The 26,877-nt window shown below is 35.8% G+C and overlaps 1 protein-coding gene across 2 annotated transcripts in view; it reads left to right on the forward strand.

The window, feature by feature from the left end:
* GABRA3 (gamma-aminobutyric acid type A receptor subunit alpha3) overlaps positions 1–26,877 on the forward strand; it is a 314,861-nt gene that overhangs the window by 281,040 nt on the left and 6,944 nt on the right. For both annotated transcript variants that reach the window (XM_072818120.1, XM_072818119.1), the window contains exon 9: positions 10,845–11,056. In XM_072818120.1, coding sequence (XP_072674221.1) covers positions 10,845–11,056 — 212 coding nt within the window. The remainder of the gene's footprint in view (positions 1–10,844; positions 11,057–26,877) is intronic.

A 26,877-nucleotide genomic window follows, 5' to 3' on the forward strand; every position in this document is an offset into this window, starting at 1 on the left:
ACAAAGTGGGGGCACCTGGGTGGCTCAGTCAGTTAAGCATCTGACTCTTGATTTTAGCTCAGGTCATAATCTCAGGGTTGTGAATGTTGGGCTCCACATTCAGCAGGGAGTCTTCTGGAGATTCTCTTTCCCCCTACTCCCAATTATGTGCTCTCTCTCTCTCTCTCTCTCTCTCTCTCTCTCAAATAAATAAATAAATCTTTTTTTAAAAAAGAACAAAGTGGAGGGATTTGCCCCACTAGATGTCAAAATGATTTAAAAACTATAGCAATTAAGAGTGTGTGTTATAGACATAAGGGAAAAAAACAAATACTATAAAGAGAGTAAAAGTAGGCCCACGTAAATGAAAACTTGATTTATGACAGAAATGGCATTGTAGAGAATTAAAGATTGATCACAGGTTTAAATATAGAAGCTAAAAATGTCATGCTTTTAGAACATGTCTTTGTAGCCTTTGGAAGGCAGAAATTCCTTAATGTACAAAGAATAAGTGAAGAATAAAAGAATAAGTTGTATTTCATTAAAATTAAAATTTTCTACTCATCAAAGAATAACATTAAGAGAATGAGAAAGCAAGCCATAGACTAGAAGAATGTGTGTGTATGTGTGTGTGTGTATGTGTGTGTATGACAAAGTATATATTGGAGATCCTAAATTTCAATGATAAAAATACAAAGAGTCTAATTTTAAAACTTGGCAAATACATGGTTAGACGTTTCATCAAGAATAAATGTAAATTCCCCATAAGAACATGAAAAGATATTTAACATCATTTTATATCAGGAAAATACAGGTTAAAACCACATGGAGACATCACTTTATAAATACCATAGTAGCTAAAATTAAAAAGACTGACAATTCCAAATATTCATGAGGTTGAGGAGCAATTGGAATCCTCATACACCACTGGTGAGGATATAAAAGGGTACAACCACTTAGGAAAGACAGTTTTGCCATTTCTTATAAAGTGAAAAAATACATTTACCCTAAAATCTAGGTACCCAATCTTCATACCCAAGTGAAATGACAATATATATATAAAAGGCTTATACATATATAAAATGCTTATACAAGAATGTTCACAGTAGCTTTATTTGTAAAATCTTAAATTTGAAAATATCCAGATATACATCAACAAGTGAATGGGTGTTTATTTTTAAAGATTCTATTTATTTATTCATGAGAGAGAGAGAGAGTCAGAGACACAGGCAGAGGGAGAAGCAGGCTCCATGCAGGGAGCCCGATGTGGGACTCCATCCCAGGACCCCAGGATCACGCCCTGGGCTGAAGGTGGCGCTAAACTGCTGAGCAACCCGGGCTGCCCTGAATGGGTGTTTATATTGTGGCATATTCATACGGCGTATTGACAACTATTGATTCACAAAACAGTATAAGTTAATATCAGAAATTATGTCAAACTAGAAGCCAGACACAAAATAGCATATATGATTTCATTTATAGAAAATTCCAAGACAGGCGAAACTAAGCTACAATGTTAAAAACCAAAGCAGTGCTTTCCTCTGGAGTGGTAGATTGACTGAAAATGGGTATAAGGGAACTTATTGGTTTGGTAGAATATTCTATATCTTCATTGGGGTAGTAATTATACAACTGTGTACATTTGCCCAATTTGAAATGCACAACCACACTATTTTTACTTTGTTACATATAATTTATAGCCCAATTAAAAATACTAACCTACTATAACTCCAGATATTTGAGTTATCAAACTTTCAAATAGCTGTGATGAACATGTTTAAGTAGGTGGAACTAACATGATAATTCTATCATGTAGACAGTGTGTTGTGTAGAGAAAACACACGAGAGAGTAAGCATACTGGAAATTCTAAAACTTGAAAATATAGATAAAAACTCAGTGGTTTACATACAGTTGAAGGGAAAACCCATGAACTGAAAGAAAATAGTTAGAATGAGACTCAGAAAGACAAAAATGTATAAAATGCAGAAGAGTGAGAAACAATATATAATTTATTGAAAAGGTATAACACAGAAGTAATTAGAATTCTAGAAGAAAAGTGAGAGAATGGTATAAAAGCAAGTTTTGAAGAAATAATGGCTGAATCCTATCTAAGCCTGATAAAGGACATAAAAGGAACAAGTACAAAAAGGCTTTATGAATCCAAGTAGGATAAATTAAAAGACAAGAGACATATTATGGTGAAACTTTTGGAAACAAAGAAACAAAGAGAAAAATCTTTAAAGTAGCCTAGGAAAAAGTGCATTGCCTTTAAAGTAATAATAAATAGACTATCCTGACTTCAACAAAATAATAACCCTTTCAAACAAAAAAATAAAACTAAAAATTTATTATCATCAAACCATCATTAAAGGGAGTTCTTCAAGCAAAAGGAAAATTATCCCAGAAGGAAGGTTTAACATGCATTTAAAAAGTAAAATTAACAAATATATGGGGAATGCTAAATGACTATTGAATGTATAAAATAATAAGTGGGCATACAATATATTTTGAATAAAAGACTAGACCATAATGTAGCATATTTAAGTTGAGATAGAGATAAAATGCTCTAAGGACTTTCATTGTCAGGGTTTATGTATATAAAGGTACCAATTAATATTTAATTTGCATAAGTCAAAAGTCTATGCTGACTGAAACTCATACATCCAATGGAAATGTTAAATGGTACGAGCACTTTAGAAAACTGTTTGGCAATCTCCTATAGTTACACATATACTTACAATATAATCATGTAGTCCCATCCCTAAGTGTTTACTAAGAAAAATGAAAACATGCTCACACAAAGACTTATATGTAAATCTTCCCAGCAGCTTTATTCATAATAGTTGAATACTGGAAACAGTCCAAATGTCTATTAATAGCTGAATGGGTAAACAAATTATATCAATGCAGTGGAATGGCACTCTGAAATTAATAGGAATGAACTACAGATAGATGCAACAACATGATGAACCTAAAGAATACTATGCTGAGTGAGGAAAGCCATACACAAATGAGTACATACTGTATGATATGTATGAAACTCTAGGGGGAAGAAATCTAACCATACTGGAAAAAAAGCAGAGAAGTGGTTACCTGGGGCCAAGGAGGGGATGGAATGGTCACAAAGTAGCCTTTAGGTTGATGAAAGTATTCTATAGACAATATCTATGAGAAAGGATGAAGAGGGGGTAATGGTAGAAATGGTTATGGTAGAAATAGAAATCTCACAGCACAGATTACCATAGACTATGATAGTGTAATGGCCTAAGCAATACTAGAGATCAAGGAAAATACATACCTCTATATCTTGAGTTCTTGATTCTGAAGGATCAACCATGTTTTGAGAACTGAAACTAGTACATTCAATATGAGGGTCAAGTTTTAGTTAAGATCAAAAGAGGTTGTGCTTTTGAAGAAGTTGGGAATATAAGTGAATCTGCTGGTCATAGAATAGCAGAGTTGGAGAATTAGAAGAGTTTGGGAGAAAGGGGTTGTAAAGAAGAAATGAGTGACTGGGTCATACTCAGTAATGTACTTTCTGGATCAGGATTAAGCCTGAGTGACAGTGAATTAACAAAAAGCTTTGCCCCCCCCCCCAAAAAAAAGCTTTGCCTTTGTGGTGGTGTCTGAGTTCAACAGGTACATGATGTATGATTAACTCTAATTGTCTCCTGGTGAAAGTAAGCACTCATTTTGAATGTTGTGGTCTGAAATGTTTTGGTTTTTGTGTCCCTAGGACCTAACTCTGTATGGCACAGAATAGACAACTTGTTAATGTTGGGAGAAAAGAAGAGAATAAGAACTAATATAATAATAACAATATAGTTACTCTAAGAAAAGTAGTACATTATTCACTCTGATGGGAACACATGTATTGCAGTGCCACACGGGTTGCAGGCTGGGTGGAGCAATTTCAGTCATCACATCACACATGTACTATGCACTTACTCTGTGCCAGGTATTCTATTCAGGGTTGAGGGGATAGAGATAGATTACTCATGATCCCTATTCTTAAGCAACTCCTGCTTTAGTAGTATAGACAGACATGTGTTATCAAAGAAGTGTCCTAGCTTTTAGAAGTTCTCAAAATAAATGCAGTTGGAGCAGTCATAAAATTCTAGAAGAGTCTTGAAAAAGAAGCACTGGGTGGTAGGACTGGATCTCTTACAATGCCAAACCTCATTTCCATCTGTAAAGTGTAAATGCTTGATTGAGGGTCCTACCAGCTGACTAGCTAAGAGCTTAGAGCTCTTCACAAGATAATTATTCTAATTAAGCTCTAGAGGCTAGAATTCTAAAAACTTCTACTGAGATATGGTATAGAAACATTTATATTGCAGTATAGTTCTCCCCATTTATCCAGTGACACACTGCTATTACTGTGCCAAGGTAGACAATTCCATTTGTTAATAACCATAAATGAGGTAGCTTGTTTCTCCCATGAATCACTCCTTGCCCAGTGTGGTCAGAGGATTACTGAGCCTTGGGATCCATTCCGGAACTTACCAGGCTACAAATTCAGATAGTTTGTTAATAAGTCCTAGTTATGTGGCTAATTCCTGACAGGGCTTAAAATTTGATTTGCTAATCAGCCTTGATAACTACTTTGTTTGTACAAAGGCAATAATTTGGAGTCCTCTGTTGAAATCATACTATCATTTCCAGTATGAATTGTCATTTACATAATAAATGAGTAAGTAAGGTACTGGAGGTAACAAGATATGAAAGAAAACCAAGAGGCTATAGCACACACAGCTGACTCTCTTGGCAGACTTAATAGGCCTTTTCTCCTTGCTTTTCAATTTTTTCAACTTTTTACTTAAATTCAATTTAATTAAAATACTGTATTATTAGTTTCAGAGGTAAAATTCAGTGATTCATCAGTTGCATACAACATCCAGTGATCATTACATGAACTCCCCTCCTCAATGCCCATCTTCCCACCCACCTCAGTTTGCTTCCTATAGTTCAGAATCTCTTCTGGTTTGCCTCCCTCTCTGTTTTCCTCTTACTTTATTTTCCCTTCCTTTCCCCTATGTTCATCTGTTTTGTTTCTTAAATTTCACATATGAGGGAAATCATATGGTATTTGTCTTTCTCAGATTTACTTATCTCGCTTAGCATTATACCCCCTAGTTCCCTCCACGTCATTACAAATATCAAGATTTTGTTATTTTTGGTGGCTGAGTAATATTCCATTGAACAAACATACCACTCCTTCTTTATCCATTCATCTGTCTACAGATATCTGGGCTCTTTCCATAGTTTGGCTATTGTGGACATGGCTGCTATAAACATTAGGGTGCATGTGCCCCTTCAAATCACTACATTTGTATCCTTTGGATAAATACCTAGTAGTGAAATTGCTGGGTCATAGGGTAGTTCTATTTTTTTACTTTTTGAGGAACCTCCATACTGCTTTCCAGAGTGGCTGCACCAATTTGCATTCCCACCAACAGTGGAAGAGGGTTCCCTTTCTCTGCATCCTCACCAACATCTGTTGTTTCTTGAGTTGTTAACTTTAGCCATTTTGACCAGTGTGAGGTGGTATCTTATTGTGGTTTTGATTTGTTTGTTTGTTTTTAATTAATTAATTTATTTTACATTTTTAAAATTTAAATCCAATTTGCCAACATAGAGTATAACACCCAGTGCTCATCCCATCAAGTGCCCTCCTCATTGCCCGTGCCCCAGTTACCCCATTTCCCTACCCACCTCCCCTCCCACAACCTTTGTTTGTTTCCCAGAGTTAGGAGTCTCTCGTGGTTTGTCTCCCTCTCTAATTTTTCCCACTCAGTATGCTGAGTGAAATAAGTCAATTGGAGAAGGATTATAAAGGAGAGGAGGGGAACTGAGTGTGGCTTGATTTGTATTTGCCTGATGCTCAGTGATACTAAGCATTTTTTACATGTCTGTTGGCCATTTGTATGTCTTCTTTGGAAAAATGTCTGTTCATGTCTTCTGCCCATTTCTTGACCAGATTTTGTTTTGTTTTGTTTTTTGAATGCTGAGTTTGATGAGTTCTTTATAGATTTTGGATACTAGCCCTTTAATATGTCATTGCAAATATTTTCTACCATTCTGTAGATTATCTATTAGTTTTGTCGATTGTTTCCTTTGCTGTGCAAAAGCTTTTTATCCTGATGAAGTCCTAATAGTTCATTTTTGCTTCTGTTTCTCTTGCTTTTAGAGATGTGTCTAGCAAGAAGTTGCTGTTTTATTTGGGTCCTTCCTTTTTTCTTTTCAGTAAGTCTGTCTAGGGGTTTATTGATCTTATTAATTCTTTCAAAGAACAAGCTGATCTGTTCTTTTTTTTTTTAATTTCTCTATCATTGTTTTCTGCTCTACTCTATTATTTCTCTTCTCCTGCTGGGTTTACATTTTATTAATTGTTCTTTTTCCAGCTCCCGTAGTTGTAAGGTTAGGTTTGTATTTGAGACCTTTCTTGTTTCTTGAGAAGGGCCTTATTGCTATGTACTTGCCTCTTAGAACCATCTTTGTTGTATCCCAAAGGTTCTGAATTCTATGTTTTCATTTTGTTTCACTTCCATGTTTGTTTATTTTTAAAGATTTTATTTATTTATTCATAAGAGACAGAGAGGCAGAGACATAGAGAGGGAAGCAGGCTCCCTATGAGGGCCTGATGTGGGACTCAATCCCAGGACCCTGGGATCATGACCTGAGCCAAAGGTAGACACTCAACCACTGAGCCACCCAGGTGCCCCACTTCCATGTATTTTTTAACTCTTCTTTAATTTCCTGGTTGGCCCATTCATTCTTTTGTAGGATGTTCTTTAATCTCCATGTATTTGTGGTCATTCCAAATTTTTTTTCATGTAGTTGACTTCAAGTTTTAAAGCACTATAGTCTGAAAATATGAATGGAATAATCTCAATCTTTTTTATACTGCTCAAGACCTGATTTGTGACCCAGTATTTGATCTATTCTGGAGAATGTTTTATGTGCACTTGAGAAGAATATGTATTTTGCTGCTTTGGAATGAAATGCTCTGAATATATCTATGAAGTCCATCTGGTCCAGTGTGTTATTCACAGGCCTTCTTTCCTTGTTGGCCTTCTGTTTAGATGATCTGTCTATTGATGTCAGTAGGGTACTAAAGTCCCCTACTATTATTGTATTGTTATCAATGTGTTTCTTTAAATTGTTGTTAATTGGTTTATAGATTTGGCTGCTCCCATGTTAGGGACATAAATACAACTGTTAGATCTTCTTGTTGGATAGACCCTTTTAGTATGTTATAGTGTCCTTCATCTCTTCTTACAATCTTTGATTTAAAATCTAGTTTGTCTGATATAAGGATGGCTACTCCAGCTTTCTTTTGATGTCTATTTGAATGATAAATGGTTCTCCACCCCTCACTTTCAATCTGGAGGTGTCTTTGGGTCTAAAATGAATCTCTTATAAGTAGCATATCAATGGGTCTTCTTTTCTTTATCCATTTTGATACCCTATGTCATTTGAGTGGCACATTTAGTTCACTTAAATTCAAAGTAATTATTGAAAGATATGAATTAGTGCCATTTTATTACCTGTAAAATCGCTGTTCCTGTAGATTGTTCCTTTCTGGTCTTTATTACTTTTGGGCTCTCTCTTCACTGAGAGGATCCCCTTTAATATATCTTGCAGGGCTGGTTTAGTGTCACGAAATCCTTTAGTTTTTGTCCTGGAAACTCTTTATCTCTCCTTTTCTGAATGACAGCCTTGATGGATACACTATTCTTGGCTGCATATTTTTTCCATTTATCATGTTGAACATATCATGTCAGTCCTTTCTGGCCTTCCGGGTCTCTATGGACAAGTCTGCTTGTCAGCCTTATATGTCTATCCTTGTAGGTTAAGGACCTCTTGTCCCAAGCTGCTTTTGCTTTTAGAATTTTCTCTTATTCTTTGAAATGTGCAAGTTTCACTATTATATGGCGAGGTGTTGACCTATTTTTATTGATTTTGAGAGGGGTTCTCTATGCCTCCTGGATTTGAATACCTATTTCTTTCCCCAGATTAGGGAAGTTCTCAGCTATAATTTGTTTAGATAAACCTTCTGCTCCTTTCTCCACTCCTGATCTTCTAGGACTCCTATAATATGGATATTACTTCTCTTTATGGAAGCACTAGGCTCTCTCTGTCTCCCTTCATGATCTAATAGTTTCTTTTCCTCTTCTTTTCAACTTCCTTATTTTCCATCAGTTTGTCTTTTATATGCTCTCTATTCTGTCTCATTTATCCTTGCTGTTAAAGCCTCCATTTGTGACTGCATCTCAGTAATAGCATTTTTAATTTCAATCCGATTATATTTTAGTTCTTTTATTTCTATAGTAAGGGATTCTCTAGTGTCTTCTATGCCTTTTCAAGCCCAGCTAGGATCTTTATAAGCACTGTTTTAAATTCTAGTCCAGACATTTTACTTATATCTAACAATTCAGATAAATCCCTGGCAGTGAGTATTACCTCTTGTTCTTTCTTTTGAAGTGAATTTCTCTGTCTAGTCATTGTGTCCAGAAAAGAAAGGAGGAAAGAAAAAAAAGAAAAGAAACCAGCAAAAAACAGCAATAACAACAACAGCAACAACAAAAACTTCCCAAAGTCTTTCTGGTGTATGCTATGTACGTTCTGCTCTAGTGTTTTGGCTGCTCTTTCCCACTGGCTCTTCCTGCTTCCTTGTAGTTGGGAGTGTTTGGACCTTTAAGTAGGTGTGCTTTGATTTGTTTGTCAAAATAAGCCTTGCATCTGCCAGATTGTCTCCCTCCAACTGTGAAGATTGTTTCCTTAATCCTCAGATCATCTTCCTCATTGTTCAAAATAGTTGATGTTGGTCTAGTTGTATTTGAAGGACAAGGCAAGTTCATGGTCACCCTAATACTCCAACATCTTAACTCTGCCACTCTACTTGCCTTTCTATGTAATATATCTCACCTCATTAGGACTCCTTCCACTCTCTACTTAACCCAGACTCACATTCCCCATCCTCTTGAGCATGCCCACACTCAGAAAGAGGATCTGATTACTCCTCCTTCCTCAATTCTGGATTGCTTTGGGTACAATTGCCTTGTCAATATCCTAAGGTATAGAGACTGTAGGAAATATTGATAGATGAGGAGAATGGAGGCACAGAGAGATCAAGTAAATTGCCCAAGATACAAAGCAAGTAAGTGGCAGAGCTCAAGACTTACAATTTCTAGTGTAGATATTGGAGGCTAGAATACTACTGCTAACAATAATAAAATAATTATTATAATGTTATTATTTATAATGTGTTTATAATATAATTATATAATTATGATATTGTTAACAGTAAAAATAGGAGCAATGTTAATTGTAGAAGCTACTATTTCTTGAGTGTTTACTCTGTGCCATATATTATGCTATGGGCTTCATAAACATCATCTCATTGGATCCCCCAACAAATTTCTGAGTCTGGTATAATCACACATTTTACACATAATAAAACAGGCTTAGTGGGATACATTATCTTGTTCAAGGTAGTAAGTGGAATTACCAGAATTTCAGCCTATTTTCTTTCTTTTTTTTAAAGATAGTTATTTATTTATTCATTCATGAGAGACACACAGAGAGAGGCAGAGACATAGGCAGAGGGAGAGGCAGTGATGTGGGACTTGATCCCACGACCCTGGGATCACGACCTGAGCCAAAGGCAGACGCTCAACCACTGAGCCATCCAGGTGCTTCTCAGCCTATTTTCAATCCGACTGTAAAGCTCATGTTGTTAGCCACAATACTATATAGCTCATATGTAAATTTAAAATATAAACAGATTAGAAAAATAATTTTAGGGGATCCCTGGGTGGCGCAGCGGTTTGGTGCCTGCCTTTGGCCCAGGGCGCGATCCTGGAGACCCGGGATCGAATCCCACGTCAGGCTCCCGGTGCATGGAGCCTGCTTCTCCCTCTGCCTGTGTCTCTGCCTCTCTCTCTCTCTCTCTCTCTCTCTCTCTCTCTCTGTGACTATCATAAATAAATAAAAATTAAAAAAAGAAACTGCATTTATAAAAAAAAAAAAGAAAAATAATTTTAATAGAATTTGAAAGTAAATAAAGAGAAGTCTTAAATTTAGTTTAATAACACCACCAAGAAGAAGAATCAATAGATCTAAAAGCAAGCTCTGGTTTGACAAAAACTCACAAGAAATAGGTTTTGGAGTAGCTTTGGTTGTCCACAAAGCTCAAAAGGACCTAGACTGCGATGCAGCTAAAGTACCATTTTCTACAATGGTTGTTGCAGTATTAAGAGAATAGTGTTCACAGTAAGGGAAGTGAAAATCCTGAGTCTTGGGCTCATATTCTGTGTAGTTCAGAGGAGAACTACCATTATGAGGAAGGAAGAGAAACAAGAGAAGGAAGTGGCCATGTCCATTATGGAGATTAACAGACTCATGAAGAATCATGACCACCCTCTCCAACTCTCTGAAGGCCTGTCCTGGAAAGGAGGGAGCAGGCTTCTCTTTCCTGTGTTGCCACAGAAAGAACTCTGAAATCAGTTAGTGGGCTAGGAGTTAAAGGAAGGCAGGTTTCAGCTCAGCAGGCAAGGTTTTCTGCTTGAAAAGTGCTCTTACCATGAAACAGATTACTTGTTCTTCACTAGAAGTGTTAAGCAGAGGCTAGAGGACAACTTTTAGAAGTGCTTTACTGGAGATTCCTATTTCTGTGATAACTGGGATGGAGTAATTACTAGGTAGAACCATCCCATGTTAACATTCCCTGTGTTTTACTTTAAAGGGGCCATTTTGAATGGGGTATAGCTCCTCCTTATAAGTAAGAAGTTGGTGATCTCATCATGTATGCTCTAAATGTCTCCCAGTGGCAACTGGTTCTCATCTTTTCTCTCCCCAGGTGTCACCACTGTTCTCACCATGACCACTTTGAGTATCAGTGCCAGAAACTCCTTACCTAAAGTGGCATACGCGACGGCCATGGATTGGTTCATAGCCGTCTGTTATGCCTTTGTATTTTCTGCGCTGATTGAATTTGCCACTGTTAACTACTTCACCAAGCGGAGTTGGGCTTGGGAAGGCAAGAAGGTGCCGGAGGCCCTGGAGATGAAGGTGAGATACAGTGAGGGTGGGGGCTGGGAAGCACTCCCTGAGAGAACTGTATTGGAACCAGGAGTGGGCAGCCTGCAGCCTGTGGGAACTGGCCAAGGCTGTGTGCTATTCACTGGGGTCATCAATCCAATTCTCAACTGGAGTGCTTCTTGGCAATGTGGAGTGTTTTCTGGGGTCAAAGAAAAGAGGGTAGGTATCATAGAAGGTTGATGTCTTGTGATGAGGGACCGACCCTGAGTACGATACTGCTAGAATCAAGGGGAACACATTGTGTACTTTTCTGAGTGGCTCTATAAATACAATCTCTAGGGCTAACTCTGCCCTTCACTTTTCAGTGTATTCCCACTACAATCAAACTAAAGTGACCATTATTCCTTCTGGGTCTATGCTTATTTATTTATGCTGTACCCAGAATATTCTTTTATTTTTTCCTGCCTAGTGAAGATCTACTCCTTTTTTTTCCTACTCATTCTTCAAGACACAGATTAAAAGCTATTTTCTCCATAGAATCTTTCCAAGAATCATCCAAATAGTTTTAGCTTTTCTTTCAGTAGGGAGAGGGTGCTCCTACTATTAAAATCCTGTATTTGTATTAGAGTTGTTTATCCACTTACTCATTAGACTGAACATCTTGAGGGCAGGGGCTTGTCTGCATCATCTTTCTAACTAGCCAGTATTCTTGCACAACACCTGATTCATAGTAAAAGCTGAATAAATGTTAGTTGGATTGGTGGAGAAATGGGAAGGAGGGGGATTAAAAACCCAATAAACCAACTAGAGTTGGTAGGAATAAAACAAATACTGTGAAATCAAGATTATTGTCCTTGGCTGCTTTAAAAGAGTTCAGATCTCTAGATCTAGATGAAGACTATCCAAAGAGGCTAAAAAGAACTGGCAGATGTGGTCCCAGAACCATTCCAGTACTATGAAGAATCATGGAGAAGAGAAAAGATAATGAAGATTTTTCAAACTGGAGGAAAAGATATATTTCATAGAATACAGACTGGTGAGTTGGCAAAATTTTAGAATAGATTTTCACTATATAGATAGAATTTATTAAGTCCTTGCTATAAATTATGAAGAAATAAGCTTATTTCTACTAACTATATCTACTCTATCATAGGAAATTTTGGTTGGTTTTATTATTATACTTAGTGTAGTTGTTTCCTTTGTATCCTTAAAATATTTTGATCCATCTAATACTTGATTTGTCATCTATGAACAACGTCTATTGACCCCTCACACACTACAAGACAAGGAAAATAGTATACTTATCTCTCACCTTCTCTGTTCTTGTCATTTCCTAATTTTTGTTTGTTATAATGCTGTCAATGCATTGTCAAACTATTTCTGCATTGTTGAGGCTTATAACATTTACATGCTTTTGTGCATCCATAATTCCTATAGTTGTTTAGTCATAGTTCTACATTTAAATGGATAAAAGGACTATTTTAAGAAGATAGCCCATTTTTCCATTCATTGCTTAGTTACCTCAAGGCTATCTTCTAGAATTTTTTTTCCTTTTTAAAGCTCATGGGAACTTTATTTCCTACTATCTTGCATGTGTTAAATTATCTGTCAATTGTGTTTATACTTGAACTGTAGTTGGGCTGTTGTACAATTCATGGGTCCCATTCTCTCTTTGATGTCCATGTAGACACTGATTGCTATGCTCAATTCTATCACTGTTGTTCTGAAGAATTTTTAAAGAAGAGTTTATGTATTTATTTGAGAGAGAGAGAAAGAGCAGGTAGGAGAGGGCAGAAGGTGGAGGGAGAAGCAGGCTCCCCACTGAGCGTGGAGCCCAATGTGGGGATCAATATCAGAACCCTGAGATTATAACCAGAGCCAAAGTTGGATGCCTAACCAACTGAGCCACCGAGGCACCCTTGTTACGAAGAAATTTAAAAGCCAAACTGAAAATCTCTTACAGAATAGAGGATTTGATTTTATGGCCTAGAAGCCCATACATATGTATCTTATTACAAATTCCAGTTACTTTACAAGGATATATTTTGGTCTATCTGTATGAAATTTTTCCTAGGAGAGCATGTGGGTTTTTTTTCAAGTTTTTATTTAAATTCCAATTAGTTAACTACAGTGTTAATATTAGTTTCAGATGTCCAACTTAGTAATTTATCACTTACATACAACACTCAGTGCTCATCAAAACAACTGCCTTCCTTAATCCATTTAATCCACCCCCCTACCCACATCCCCTCCTGTAACCATCAGTTTGCTCTCTGTAGTTAAGAAGTTTTTTTTATAGTTTGCCTCTCTTTCTCACTCTGTGTTCATTTGTTTTGTTTCTTACATTCATCATATGAGTGAAATCATGATATTTGTCTTTCTCAGACCAGTTTATTTCACTTAGCATTATACTCTCCAACTCCATCAATGTCATTGCAAATGTCAAGATTTTGTTCTATTTTATGGCTGAGTAATATTCCATTGTATGTATGTGTGTCTATATGTACAAATACATATATACAACTTTTTAAAAACTCAAATTCAATTAGTTAACATATACTGTATTAGTTTCTAATGCAGAGTTCAGTTATTCATCAGTTGCATATAACAGTGCTCATTAGTCTACGGCCATACCACCCTGAACGCGCCTGATCTCGTCTAACAGTGCTCATTATATCACATGCCCTCCTTAATGCCCATCACCCAGTTATCCTGTCTTCCCACCCTCCTCCCGTCTACAACCCTTAGTTTGATTCCTATAGTTAAGAGTCTCTTATGGTTTGTCTCCCTCTATGATTTCATCTTATTTTATTTTTCCCTCCCTTCCCCTATGATCCTGTTTTATTTCTCAAATTCCACATATGAGAGAAACCATGTTATAATTGTCTTTCTCTGATTGACTTATTTTGTTTAGCATAATACTCTGCAGCTCCATCTACATCATTGCAAATGTCAAGATTTTGTTATTTTTTATCCTCAGTAATATTCCTTTATATATAATGAAAGTTGTGAGGTATATATATCTCACACAACTTCTTAATTCATAAGTTGATGGACATTTGGGCACTTTCCATAATTTGGCTATTGTGGACATTACTGCTACAAACATTGGGGTGCATGTTTCCCTTACAATCAATATTTTTTGATCCTTTGCATTGATACCTAGTAGTACAATTGGTAGATCATGGGGTAGTTTTATTTTTAACTTTTTGAGGCAACTCCATACTGTTTTCCAGAGTGGCTGCATCATTTTGCATTCCCACCAACAGTGCAAGAGGGTTCCCCTCTCTCTGCATCCCCACCAACATCTGTTGTTTCCTGAGTTGTTAATTTTAGCCAATCTGACTGGTGTGAGGTGCTATCTCATTGTGGTTTTGGTTTGTATTTCCTTGATGGTGAGCGATGTTGAGCATCTTTTCATGTCTGTTGGCCATCTGAGGTCTTTGGGAAAATGTCTTTTCATGTCGTCTGCCCATTTTTTAACTGGATTATTTGGTTTTGGGATGTTGAGTTTTATAAGTTCTTCATACATTTTAGATACTAACCCTTTATCAGATATGTCATTTACATATATATTTTCCAATTCTATAGGCTGCCGTTTAGTTGTGTTGTTTCCTTTGCTTTGCAGAAGCTATTTTGATGAAGTCCCAATAATTCATTTTTGCTTTTGTTTCCTGGCTTTGGGAGACATACTTTAGTAAGAAGTTGCTCTGGCTACATCAAAGAGGTTGCTACCAAAAAAAAAAAAAAAAGAGAGAGGTTGCTACCTGTGTTCTCCTCTAGGAATTTGATGATTTTCTGTCTCACATTTAGGTCTTTGATCCATTTTGAATTTATTTTTGTGTATGGTTTAAGAAAGTGGTCCAGTTTCATTACTTTGCATGTTGTCCAATTTTCTCAACACCATTTGTTGAAGAGATTATCTTTTTTAAACTGAATATTCTTTCCTAGTTTGCCAAAGATTAGCTGACCATATAGTTGTGGGCTCATTTCTGGGTTTTCTATTCTTTTCCACTGATCTATGTGTCTGTGTTTGTGCCAGGAGCATACTGTCTTGATTACTACAGCTTTGTAATATAACTTGAAATTCAGAATTGTGATGCCTCTAGATTTGCTTTTCTTCTTCAAGATTGCTTTGACTATTCAAGGTTTTTCGTGGTTCTATACAAATTTTACTATGGTTTGTTCTAACGCTGTGAAAAATACTGTTGGTATTTTGATAGGGACGGCATGAAATGTGTAGATTGCTTTGGGTGGTATAGACCTTTTAGCACTGTTTATTCTTCCAATCCATGAGCATATAATGTTTTTCCATTTCTTTGTGTCATCTTCAATTTTTTTCATCAGTGTTTTATAGTTCTTAAAATACAGATCTTTTATCTCTTTGGTTAGGCTTATTCTCAGGTATCTTATGGTTTGGGGTACAATTGTAAATGGGATCAATTCTTAGATTTCCTTCTGCTGCTTCATTGGTGGTATATAGAAATTCAACAGATTTCTATATATTGATTTTGTATCCTACATCTTTACTGAATTTGTAATTCACTTCTAGTGATTTTTTTTTTTTTTTTGGTGGAGTCTTTGGGTTTTCTATATAGAGTACCATGCCATTGCAAGTAGTGAAAGTTTGACTTCTTCCTTGCTGATTTGAATGCCTTGTATTTCTTGTCTGAATGCTGAAGCTAGGACTTCCCTATTTAAATAACAGTGGTAGTGGTGAGAGTGGACATCCCTGTCTTGTTCCTAACCATAGAGGAAAAGCTCTCAGTTTTCCCCCATTGAGGATGATATTAACTGTGGATTTTTCATATATTGCCTTTATTAATGATGAGGTATGTTCCCTCTATCCCTACTTTGTTCAGGGTTTTTATCATGAGTGAATGTTGTGCTTTGTTAAATGCTTTTTCTGCATCTATTGAAAGGAATATATGGTTCTTATCCCTTATTAATGTGTTGTATCACAATGATTGATTTGCAAATATTAAACCACCCTTGTAGCAACAGAATAAATCCCACTTGGTCGTGATGAATGATTCCTTTAATATACTGTTGGATTTGACTTGCTAGTATTTTATTGAGAATTTTTGCATTCGTGTTCATAAGATATTGACCTGTAGTTCTATTTTTTAGGGGAGTCTCTGTCTGGTTTTGGAATCAGGGTAATGTTGGCCTCATAGGATGAATTTGGAAGTTTTCCTTCCATTTCTGTTTTTTGAAATAGAAGAAGCTTGAGCTTTCCTAAAACATATCTATCTGTGTTCTGTTCTCTTCCTAGAGCACAAATTATACATATCATAGAGCTTTGTCTTCCATATCTATTATTTTTCTCTAATAATTTTTAACTTATTTTCCATTTCACTTTGCTCATTTTTCTCAAGCCTGTCTTCGATGTCTCTGATCATTTTTACCAGTGTGTCTTCATCTTCATAAAATTCATGTAACGAAAAATAACATGCCACAAAATGGTCTTTGTTAACCTATTTTTTATGTGTTTTATGTTTGCTTTTTCATGCTGTTCCACAACCATTTATTGGTAACTTCCTTCCTTTTGCAACATATTTTACGTCAGTACCATATTAGTTTGTTTTCAGTTATTACCTGAGTTGCATTAAGGGAATTCTTTACTAGCCCTGCTATGCGTGACAGTATCATTTTGGGGAGGGACTGAGAGAGTGAATAGGATAGTAGGAAGTAGTTGAGACTACTTAATTTGAGTACTATTATCTATATAAATTCTTGGGAGTACTCCTCATTGTAGTTTTGATTCTGCTTCTACCTACCAAGATGTTTTCCTTGCTCATAGGAAAATCCTCTATGTATGGTGTAGAGGTGTGTGTGTGTGTGTAGTATTATATCCTTTAATTTTTCTAGTCTCTACCTCCTCTGACACGAAATGGTGGTCAAACAATGTTTCAGGATGTTCTCACCGTCAGTCTGAAAACTTATTTTGTTTCAAAATGGGAGTCATTTGTTTCCTCACTCAGGTCTTGCCACTTACATTTTAAGACTATTCTTGACCCGAAATCCAGAGTAGGAGGCATGCTCAGTGTCTTTTTTACCCTGATCCAATTTTACTGCTCTTGGGAGCCTTACTTTTTGGGATCAGGATTAAAAATGCTTTCACATTTCATCAAAACTAGAGTTTGAGTTTCTGTCTCCCATTTTCCTTACAGTTTTTACTTGGTTCCAGAGAGGAGAAGGAAGCAAAGATGTCCTTACTCTGACATATTAAACTGAAAGGTCCCTAGAATATATTAGTAAGCAGATGTTTAAGAGCAATTAGCACTAATCACTGATATTCAGCCTGAATTCACTAAGAAGAAATTATGCCAAACTAACCTTAAGAAATTATATTAAAAGTTTACTAGGCTGGTAGACCAGGGAATATCATATACTTTATCAAAACATCTAACTACGTTTTTTAAAATTATGACTTCATGAAGAAGAAATAGCAGTTGAAAAAATAGTACAATTAGACTGATGTCACTGGTTAACTAACTGAAGTCAAATAGAATTGACTGATGGATGGGAGTCAACCTGAATGGACATCCCTGTGATAATACACAGAGGTCCATTTGATCCTTTCCTCTTAATTGTTATCAATAATTCAAATTTATAAGTTCCATTAATGAATGTTGGTTGGAGAAGATTATCTTCTGAATTATGAATCAAAAATAATTTCTCAAGTTCAGAGAACAGGCTGAAATCAAGAGATTAATATTAGCTGAATCAAACAAATTCTTACACATAGATTTAAAAACATTAGTTCTTGATAGGAAAGCTTAATAATAATTGCCCATTATAAGTAGGATGCTGGGGTATAGGGGAAAAGCAAATTTAATGTAAGCATTCCATGTGGGACAACTTTCAAAAAGCCAAATTTGATTTGAGTTTGAGTTAACAATTACCTAGAACAAGTGAGATAATAATCTCTTTTTATTCTATACTGTCTGAGCCATGTTTAAAGCATACTGTTCTAGTTTGGTTACTATACTGGAGAAGGGGCACATACTTCAAGGGAATTATGATCACTAATTTCAGATATCTGAAAGACTGTCATGTATGTCTTTTGAAAAACATGGTGGACTTTTTTTCCCCATAGCTCAGAAGAGATGCAGGAATGGTTTGAAAGCAGAGAGAGAGAGAGAGAGAGAGAACTAGAATAGATTAGTAAGAGACTTTGGATGACCGTTTCTCCAATTCCAAGGAGGGCTGAAAATGAAAAAAGGACAAAAAGAATAATCTAAAACTCTTCTGCAAAGATGGTGATATCAGTCTTTTTTCCTAGTCCCTCTCCATGGTCAATCTATTTAAGCTATCTAAAAGAAAGCGATTATGAGATTTGGAGGGAAAAAACCCTACGGAACACAAAAATCATGGATCTTTAATATGAAGATGCTATGTTATGTCTATACCACTACAAGTAAAGGATCTAACAGTGAGAACCACTGACCCACATAAAAAGTGAAATGCATTGAAAATTAAAATACTGTTACCTAATTATAACTCAGTTTAATTTTTTCCTCCTTTAAAGAAACATATTAAACTTTATTTGCTTTATAAAGCTAGAATGGATTTAAAAATAATATAAATGATTCAAAATTTATTTCTGATTTATACTATGATTAGGGATTAGGTAAAATGTGAGGGGAAAGATTATAAAGGAAAGGAAAAGAAGGAATAGGTAAAAACAAAACCTAATTTACAAATGAAGACAAATGACGACCTTATAATTGCATTCTGAAAAGTAGATGAACTGTGGGCTTCTGAGGATCAACTATGTATTTATCACTGCTTTCTCTGACAATCCCACTAAAATGAGAGTAAAGAAATAAAATAGGTATAAATAAGTACCAGGAAAAGGAGAGAAGGGATTTCAGTCATACAAGAGATTTTAAAACATTGTTTTAGAAGAATGAATGTGGTAAGTGAAAATAAGAACTAATCTATTAAGCTGGAGTAAGATAGAATCCGAGAGAAACTCAAGGATTGAGGTGCTTGGTATAACAGAGAATAAAGCAACTAGGGAGATTGCTTAAAAGCCTTTGTATAGAGTAGTCAAGACCTCAGAGCATGCCCAACATGTGAAATATCTGCAGCCAAATGTATACTTTCCAGAAAAACGGCAGAAGTTTCTAAAGAAGCTGAATGTCTCCAGAATAAAGACCATGACATACTGACAGTTTGAAGTACCCCATAAAGTACCTGCTTCCAAATGATCTTAAGTCATCCACCAGTCAACAAGCTCAGCTCAGATACACTTAGTATACAGACATCTTTTATGTTGTCAAATGACATTGGCAAGGATTACCAAAGTGAAGTTTGCAATATGAAAGAGAAACGATTTTTTGTAAAAACTCATCTTGGAGGAACAGAGATAATTTAGGGAATTAAAGAAAATTCTAACCTTTATATTTGTAAATATATCCATAAAGCAATAAAATACTAATATAAAAGGAAATTGAGATAAGGAAGAGCTCTTGAAATTAAAAAGAAGTGCCAATATAAAAATTTTAACAGAGAGATGGGAAAATAAACTGAGGAAAATCTCCCTACAAGCAGGGCAAAATGAAAAAAAAAATACTGAGAATGTACAAGAAAAAGTAAGAGACAGGAATGAATCCAGGAAGTAATCCAACTCAGAAGGTGCAGAGTGAGTGAACAGAGAAAAGGAATGAAGGAAATTAACAAAGAACTAATAATAAGACCTTTTTATAAACAGAAATACATAAGCATCCAGATTGAAAGTGACTTCATAGGCCCACATAAAGGCACATTATCATGAAATTTCAGAAAACAAGAGATAAAGTGATAGTCTATAAAGATTCTAGAAAGAAATTTTTTTGCAAAGGAATGGTTAACAGAATTGCATCAGACTTCTCAAGTATACTAGATGGTGGAAGACAGTGGAGTAATAAATTTCATAAATCTGAGAGACAAATGATTTTCAAACTAGAGTCCTGTGTTCAGACCTCTAAGATCTCAGAAATGTCACTTCCCATTCACTCTACCTTAGGAAGATACTGGAGGATGTGTTCTACTAAAACAGAAGAATAGAACACAAGAAAAGGACATTGGATCCAGAAAAGAAAGTATCCAACAGAGGACATAGTGAACAGAAGTCCTTTAAAATGAAAGCTATGCAGCAAGCAAACAGAGAGCGCAACTAGTCCAGTTTGGTTGGGGCAGGAGGCTAGATATAGTTATATAGTCATTTATAATGATGTTATCATTGATTATTGATTGAACTAAAAAGTTATAATTGTATTGGAGGATGGAGGAAGGGTTGCATTAATGAGGTAAGTCATTATCAAAAAAGATTGGTTATGTGTGAAACTAATAACAGTATAAGCATATTATTTAGAAATTTAGAAACATCACTTAAGAGAATTAAAAATAATTAAGACTTGCTGGACAAGGTGAGTACATTGAGGTAAGCCTTTAAGTTCTTTTTAAAAATATGTTACTTTGATTAACCTTTTGAAAATTAAAGATAAGAGCAAATAAAACGAAGAAATAAGCCTCTACATGTAAAAGGATTATTCTTAGAACTGCCTTTTGAGGCACCTGGGTAGTTCAGTTAGTTAAGTGTCTGACTCTTGATTTTGGCTCAGGTCATGATCGCCCAGGGTCATAAGATTGAGCCCCATGTTGGGCTCATGCTGGGCGTGGAGCCTGCTTGAGATTCTCTCCCTCCCTCTGCCCTTCCCCCCCTAAAAATCTTTTTAAAAAGAACTGCTTTTTTTTAATAAATTTATTTATTTATTTATTTTTTATTGGTGTTCAATTTACCAACATTAAAATGGTCATATATTCTTACCTAAATCTTGGAAATACAGTAATTCTTAGCCTTTTTCTTACTATAAGAATACTTGAATACTCTAGAATAATATTTTACTTTAGTGAAAGTACTCAATCTCCATCCACATCATGAAAATCTTAGTTTATTGTTATTAATGGCTTTTAAATCTGTAGGGCATTCCTGTAAATATAGCCAAAAATTAGAGACACCTCTTGGTATTTTCTCTGTGGGGTAAATATTATTCCCTGTGGGTTAAGTTGTGGTCATAAACTGGTAATCCTCCCACCCTGTTCTATGGTAGATATAAATGCCCTAACAACAATAGTACTCTATCATTGGTGAACTGATTGAAACAAAAACAAATAGCAATCATTTCTGGAATATATGTGGGATGCAGAACTAAACATAGGATGGTCCTAGTACTCGGAAGCTGATGATCTAAAGAGGAAAGTAAGATATATATGCATATACATACTAGCCCTGATACAGGACCAAGTGTGGACTATCACAGGAGAGAGAAAACCAAAATACTTTCTCTCCATTTTTTTTTCTGTTTACCTTAACTTGGCTGTTTCTTGAAGGAACTTCTTCCTCAACTAATATTTCAAGTGAAGGCCACTCATCCATTCCTTCCTTGCTGCTTCCTGGTCATTACCTACACCTTTACTTCATGGAAACTGCTTTGTCCTTTAATGCTCACCTCATGTGGCTATCTCTATTTTTCTTTATCATCTTTCCAAAGTTATTGTCTCCTGCCTGCTCATTTTATATATAGGATTTTTACAACTAGTTTACATTATTTGTAACCATTCCAAGGTCAGTCTTTGTTTTTCACTTGGATGACACATGTGACATCATAAACTAGTATTGAGCCTATGGCCAGCTCTATCAAATGAACTCTGTGTTGTCCCACTTGCCAAGCATTGTTACTGTTTCCACCACTAGGTAAGGACTTTGGAAATAAATTGGTCTGATAGCCTGTATACTTGTTCTAGGGTTTTGTTTTTCCAGGAAGACCATAAAAGTTAAGTCAGCCAATGGTATTAATATGTTAGGAACGGCCACCAGATATCAAAGCCTCATGAGAAATTTCACTGTAGACATGTGAGGTTATGTGCTCTACAGGGCTTACCTCAAAGTCACCCCAAACAGTGTTTTAATTATTTCTTGTATGGTTATTTATCCTCCCCTCACTTCTTTTAAGATTTATTTATTTAAGAGAGAGAGCGCTCACAAGTCGGGGAAGGGGCAGAGGGACAGAATATTCCTGAGTGCAGAGCCTGATGTGGGGCTCTATCTCAAGCCATGAGATCAAGACCTGAGCTGAAACCAGGAATCAGATACTTAACCGACTGCACCACCCAGGTGCCTCTAATCTTCCCCTCACTTATTATCTTTATACTGTACTGTGCTTTTTTCTAGACTTATCCTCCCATCCTTTATAAGCTTCCCCCTACTTCTCTCAGGAATTCCTGTTAACTGGGAAATAAACCATTCTGTATTATTAGCTTTTTTTTTTTACTGAAAATATTTATTTTTTACTCCAGTAACTCCTGTCTTAACTGACACTCATTTCTCAGCTGAAACTTCCCTTTTGCTGCCTTTTTGCTTGGCAGAAGCTGTTAATCTCACCCCATTTTCTAGAAGTGTAGTTCACATCTACCTAACCCCAATATTGCTTTCACACCATTAATCTTTCACTCTTTTATACTAAAGATGTCTCTTCTGAAGCTCCAGATGTTCACTTGGATTCTCATATATCGGGATTTCATGTTGTTCCCTTTTTCCTTGATATTTTTCTTTTCACATAAGTCTCCATATCTGTTGCTAGCCTCACGGGATTGGACTCTTAATTTTATTCCTCCACTAACCATTTATTTCCTATTCAATAGTCAGAATGATCATTTAAAACTATAAATTAGAAAAATTTTGCTCAAAATACTTTAATGGCTTCCCAACACACTTAGATCAAAATCCATAATCCTTACTATGACTTTCAAGGCTTTATAGGATCTGGTCCCCAGATCTATGATGCTACCTTTTACCATTCTTTTTTTTTAAGATTTTATCTATTCATGAGAGGCACAGAGAGAGAGAGAGAGAGAGGTAGAGACACAGGCAGAGGGAGAAGCAGGCTCCATGCAGGGAGCCCGACGCGGGACTTGATCCTGTGTCTCCAGGATTACACCCTGGGCTGTAGGCGGCACTAAACTGCTGAGCCACCCAGGCTGCCCTATTCTTTTTTATTATTATTTTTTATCATTCACTCCACTTAGGTCACAGTAGCCTCCTTTATTATCTTTATACAAGTCATTCTCCTTCTAATGGCAGATGCTTTGTCAGTACTATCCTTTCTCTCTGAAAGTTTTGTTGTTCAGATCTTCTCATGGCTTGCTTCCTCATTTTATTCAGATTTCTGAATTTTATTTAGATCTCTGCTTACCTTCTTAGAGAGATTTTCTCTGACTAGTATATATTATACTGCTCTACCCCTGATCTGCTTTTAAATACTATGTTTTCGTGGGTAAAAAGGTACACAGTGAGTTAAAGTAAATTTCATATAATGGTTCTTACATCCTTCCTGGAGAAGGTAAAAGGAATTGTCAAGATTTAAAATAGATTTTACAGGAAATAGCAAACGGAATTGATTATGGACACAGAGAAAGATTGCAGGCATAGATTGAAGGACTAAAAGAATTCAAGAATAGAAGCTTATAAATGCCACCAATCCATCAATGGCAATGGAAATTTTTTTCAGAAACAAGTAGAAGAATTGAATTGAAATGACTGAGGAGGTTGATGATGCTGGGGAGTAAGTACAATAATACATCATCTGGCCAGGTCTAGTTAAGAAAGCATAGAAAACAGAATAATGGATTTTGAGAAACTGCAGAGTTATTCATTCATCTAAGTAGTTACTGAATGTCTACTACATGGTAGGTTCTGTGTTAGTTGCTGAGGGTACAGCAGTGAACAGTAAAACATGATCCCTTCCCTCAAGGAGGTCACGTTGCAGAACTTTTTCTCTTACAAAATTGAAACTCTACTCATTAAACAGTTCATCCCCATTCTCCCCTCCATCTTCCCCCTAGCAACCATTATTCTACTGTCTCTTTGAATCTGACTACTCTAAGTACCTTCTTTAAGTGGAATCATATAATATTTGTCATTTGTGACTGGCTTATTTCACTTAGCATAATGTCCTCAACATTCATTCACATCATAGCATGTGTCAGAGTATCCTTCCTATTTAAAGCTGAATAATATTCCATTGTGTGGATAGACACATTTTGTTTATCCATTTTTTTTTCTCTATAGACATTTCAGTTGTCCGCCTTTTGGCTTTTGGCTCTTGGAATTATGCTGCTATGAACATGAGTGTACAAATATCTCTTTGAAACCTTGCTTTCAATTTTGGTGGGTATATACCCAGAAGAATTGCTGGGTAACATTTTAATTCTATTTTTCATTTTTTTGAGGAACCAACATACCATTTTCCATAGTTGCTGTACCATTTTACATTCCTAATAATAGACAAGGATTCCATTTTTTCCACATCGTTGCCAACACTTGTTATTTTCTGTTTTATTGTGATTGTTGTTGATAGTAGACATCCTAATGGCTGTGAGGTGGTATGTATCTCATTGTGGTTTTATTTTTTTAATATTTTAATTATTTATTAGAGAGCACAAGCAGGGGGAGGGGCAGAGGGACAAGCAGACTCCTGCTGAGCAGGGAGCCCAACTCAGAGCTCCATCCTAGGACCTAGAGATCATGACCTGAGCTGAAGACAGATGTTTAACTAACTGAGCCACCCAGGTGCCCCTCTCATTGTGGTGTTCATTTGCATTTTCCTAATGACTAGTGCTGTTAAGCATCTTTCCAAATGCTTGTTGGCCATTTGTATATCTTTAGAGAAATGTTTATTCAAGTCCTTTGCCATTTTAAAAATTGGGTTGATGGGATTTTTTTCAATTTTGTTTTTGATGTTTTTTTGCCTTTTTTGTTGAAGTATAACTGATAATACCTTATTAGTTTCAATATTTTACATACTTTCTTAATAGTATCTTATTAATTTTGAGAGTATACAGTGATTTAACATATTTTATACATCATGAAACAATCCCCATACGTGTAGTTACTGTCACCATACAAAGTTATTATTGACTGTATTCCCTATGCCATATATTACATCTCCATGGCTTATTTATTTATAACTGGAAGTTGGTACCTCTTAATCCTTTTCACCTATTTTACCTGTTCCCCCAATCCTTCCCCTCTGGTAACAAACCTGTTCCCCCAAACTTTCCCCTCTGGTTTCCTATATCTATGAGTCCGTTTCTGTTTTGTTTGTTTTCTTAGATCCCACATATAAGTGAAATGATATGGTATTTGTTTTTCTCTGAGTTATTTCACTTAGCATAATACCCTATAGGTCCATCCACGTTGTGGCAAATGATAAGTTTAAATTATTATGGGTGAGTAATGTTCCGTTGTAGATATATGCTATATCTTTACCCATTCATCTATTAATGGGCACTTAGGTTGCTTCCATATCTTAGCTATTGTAAATAATGCTGCAATAAACATAGGGTCTATGTATCCCTTCGAGTTAGTATTTTCTTTTTCTTTTCTTTTTTTTTTTAAGATTTTACTTATTTGACATTGAGAGAGCACAAGCAGGGGGAGCAGCAGAAAGAGAAGGAGAAGCAGGCTTCCCACTTCCCACTGAATAGGGAGCCCAATGTGGGGCTCCATCCCAGGACCCTGGGATTATGACCTGAGCCAAAGGCAGACACTTAGCCTACTGAGTCACTAGTGTTTTCATTTTCTTTAGGTAAATAACCAGTAGTGGAATTACTGAGTCATATGGTAATTCTAATTTTTTGAGGAACTTCGATACTGTTTTCCATAGTGGCTGCATTCATTTACATTCCTACCAACAGTATGTTCAGGTTCCCTTTTCTCCACAACTTCACCAAGGCTTTTTTTGCGTCTTTTTGGTAATAGCCATCCTGACCAATGTGAGGTGATATTTCATTGTAGTTTTGGTTTGCCTATCCCTGATGATTAGTGATATTGAGCATCTTTTCATATGTCAATTGACCATCTGTATGTTTTCAAGTTCTGTGCCAATTTTTTAATTAGGTTTTTTTTATATTAAGTTGTGTAACTTCCTCATATATTTTGTATATTAACCTCTTAGTGGATGTATGATTTGCATATATCTTCTCCCATTTAGTATGTAGTCTTTTCATTTTGTTGATGGTCTTCTTTGCTGTGTAGAAGCTTTTTAGTTTGCTATAATCCCATTTGTTTATTTTAGCCTTTGTTGCCATTTCCTGAGGAGATTTGTCTTTAAAAAAATTGCTAAGACTGATGACAAATAGCTTACTGCCTGTTTTTTTCTAGAAGTTTTATGTTTCAGGTCTTCCACTCAGGCCTTTAATGCATTTTGAGTTTATTTTTGTATAAGATACTGGTCTAGTTTTGTTCTTTTTCCTAGAATCATTTATTGAAGAGACTGCCTTTCCCCCATTTGATCTTTTTACCTAACTTTGGTCATAGATTATTGGCTATATATTCATAAGTTTATTTTTGGACACCCCTATTCTGTTCTATTAGTCTGTGTATCTATTTTCATACCAGTACCATACCATTTTGATCACTATAACCTTGTAGTATGGTTTGAAATCAGCATGATACATCCAGCTTTGTTCCACTTTCTCCAGATTGCTTACCTATTTGGGGTCTTTTGATGATTTCATACATATTTTATAACTTTTTTTGTTCTAGTTCTGTGAAAAACACCATTGGTGTTTTGACAGGGATTGCATTGAATTCATATATTGCTTTGGGTAATATGGACATTTTAAAATTGTTAATTCTCCGAATCCATGAACACAGTATATATATTTTTCCATTTGTTTGTGTTGTCTTCAATTTCTTTCATCAATGTCATAAATCACCTTTGGTTAAATTTGTTCCTGGATATTTTATTTTTTTAATGTAACTGTGAATGAAATTGTTTTCTTTCTTTGCGTTTTTT

Source organism: Canis lupus, chromosome X (genome assembly GCF_048164855.1).
Source record: "Canis lupus baileyi chromosome X, mCanLup2.hap1, whole genome shotgun sequence".
NCBI classification, from domain to species: domain Eukaryota; kingdom Metazoa; phylum Chordata; class Mammalia; order Carnivora; family Canidae; genus Canis; species Canis lupus.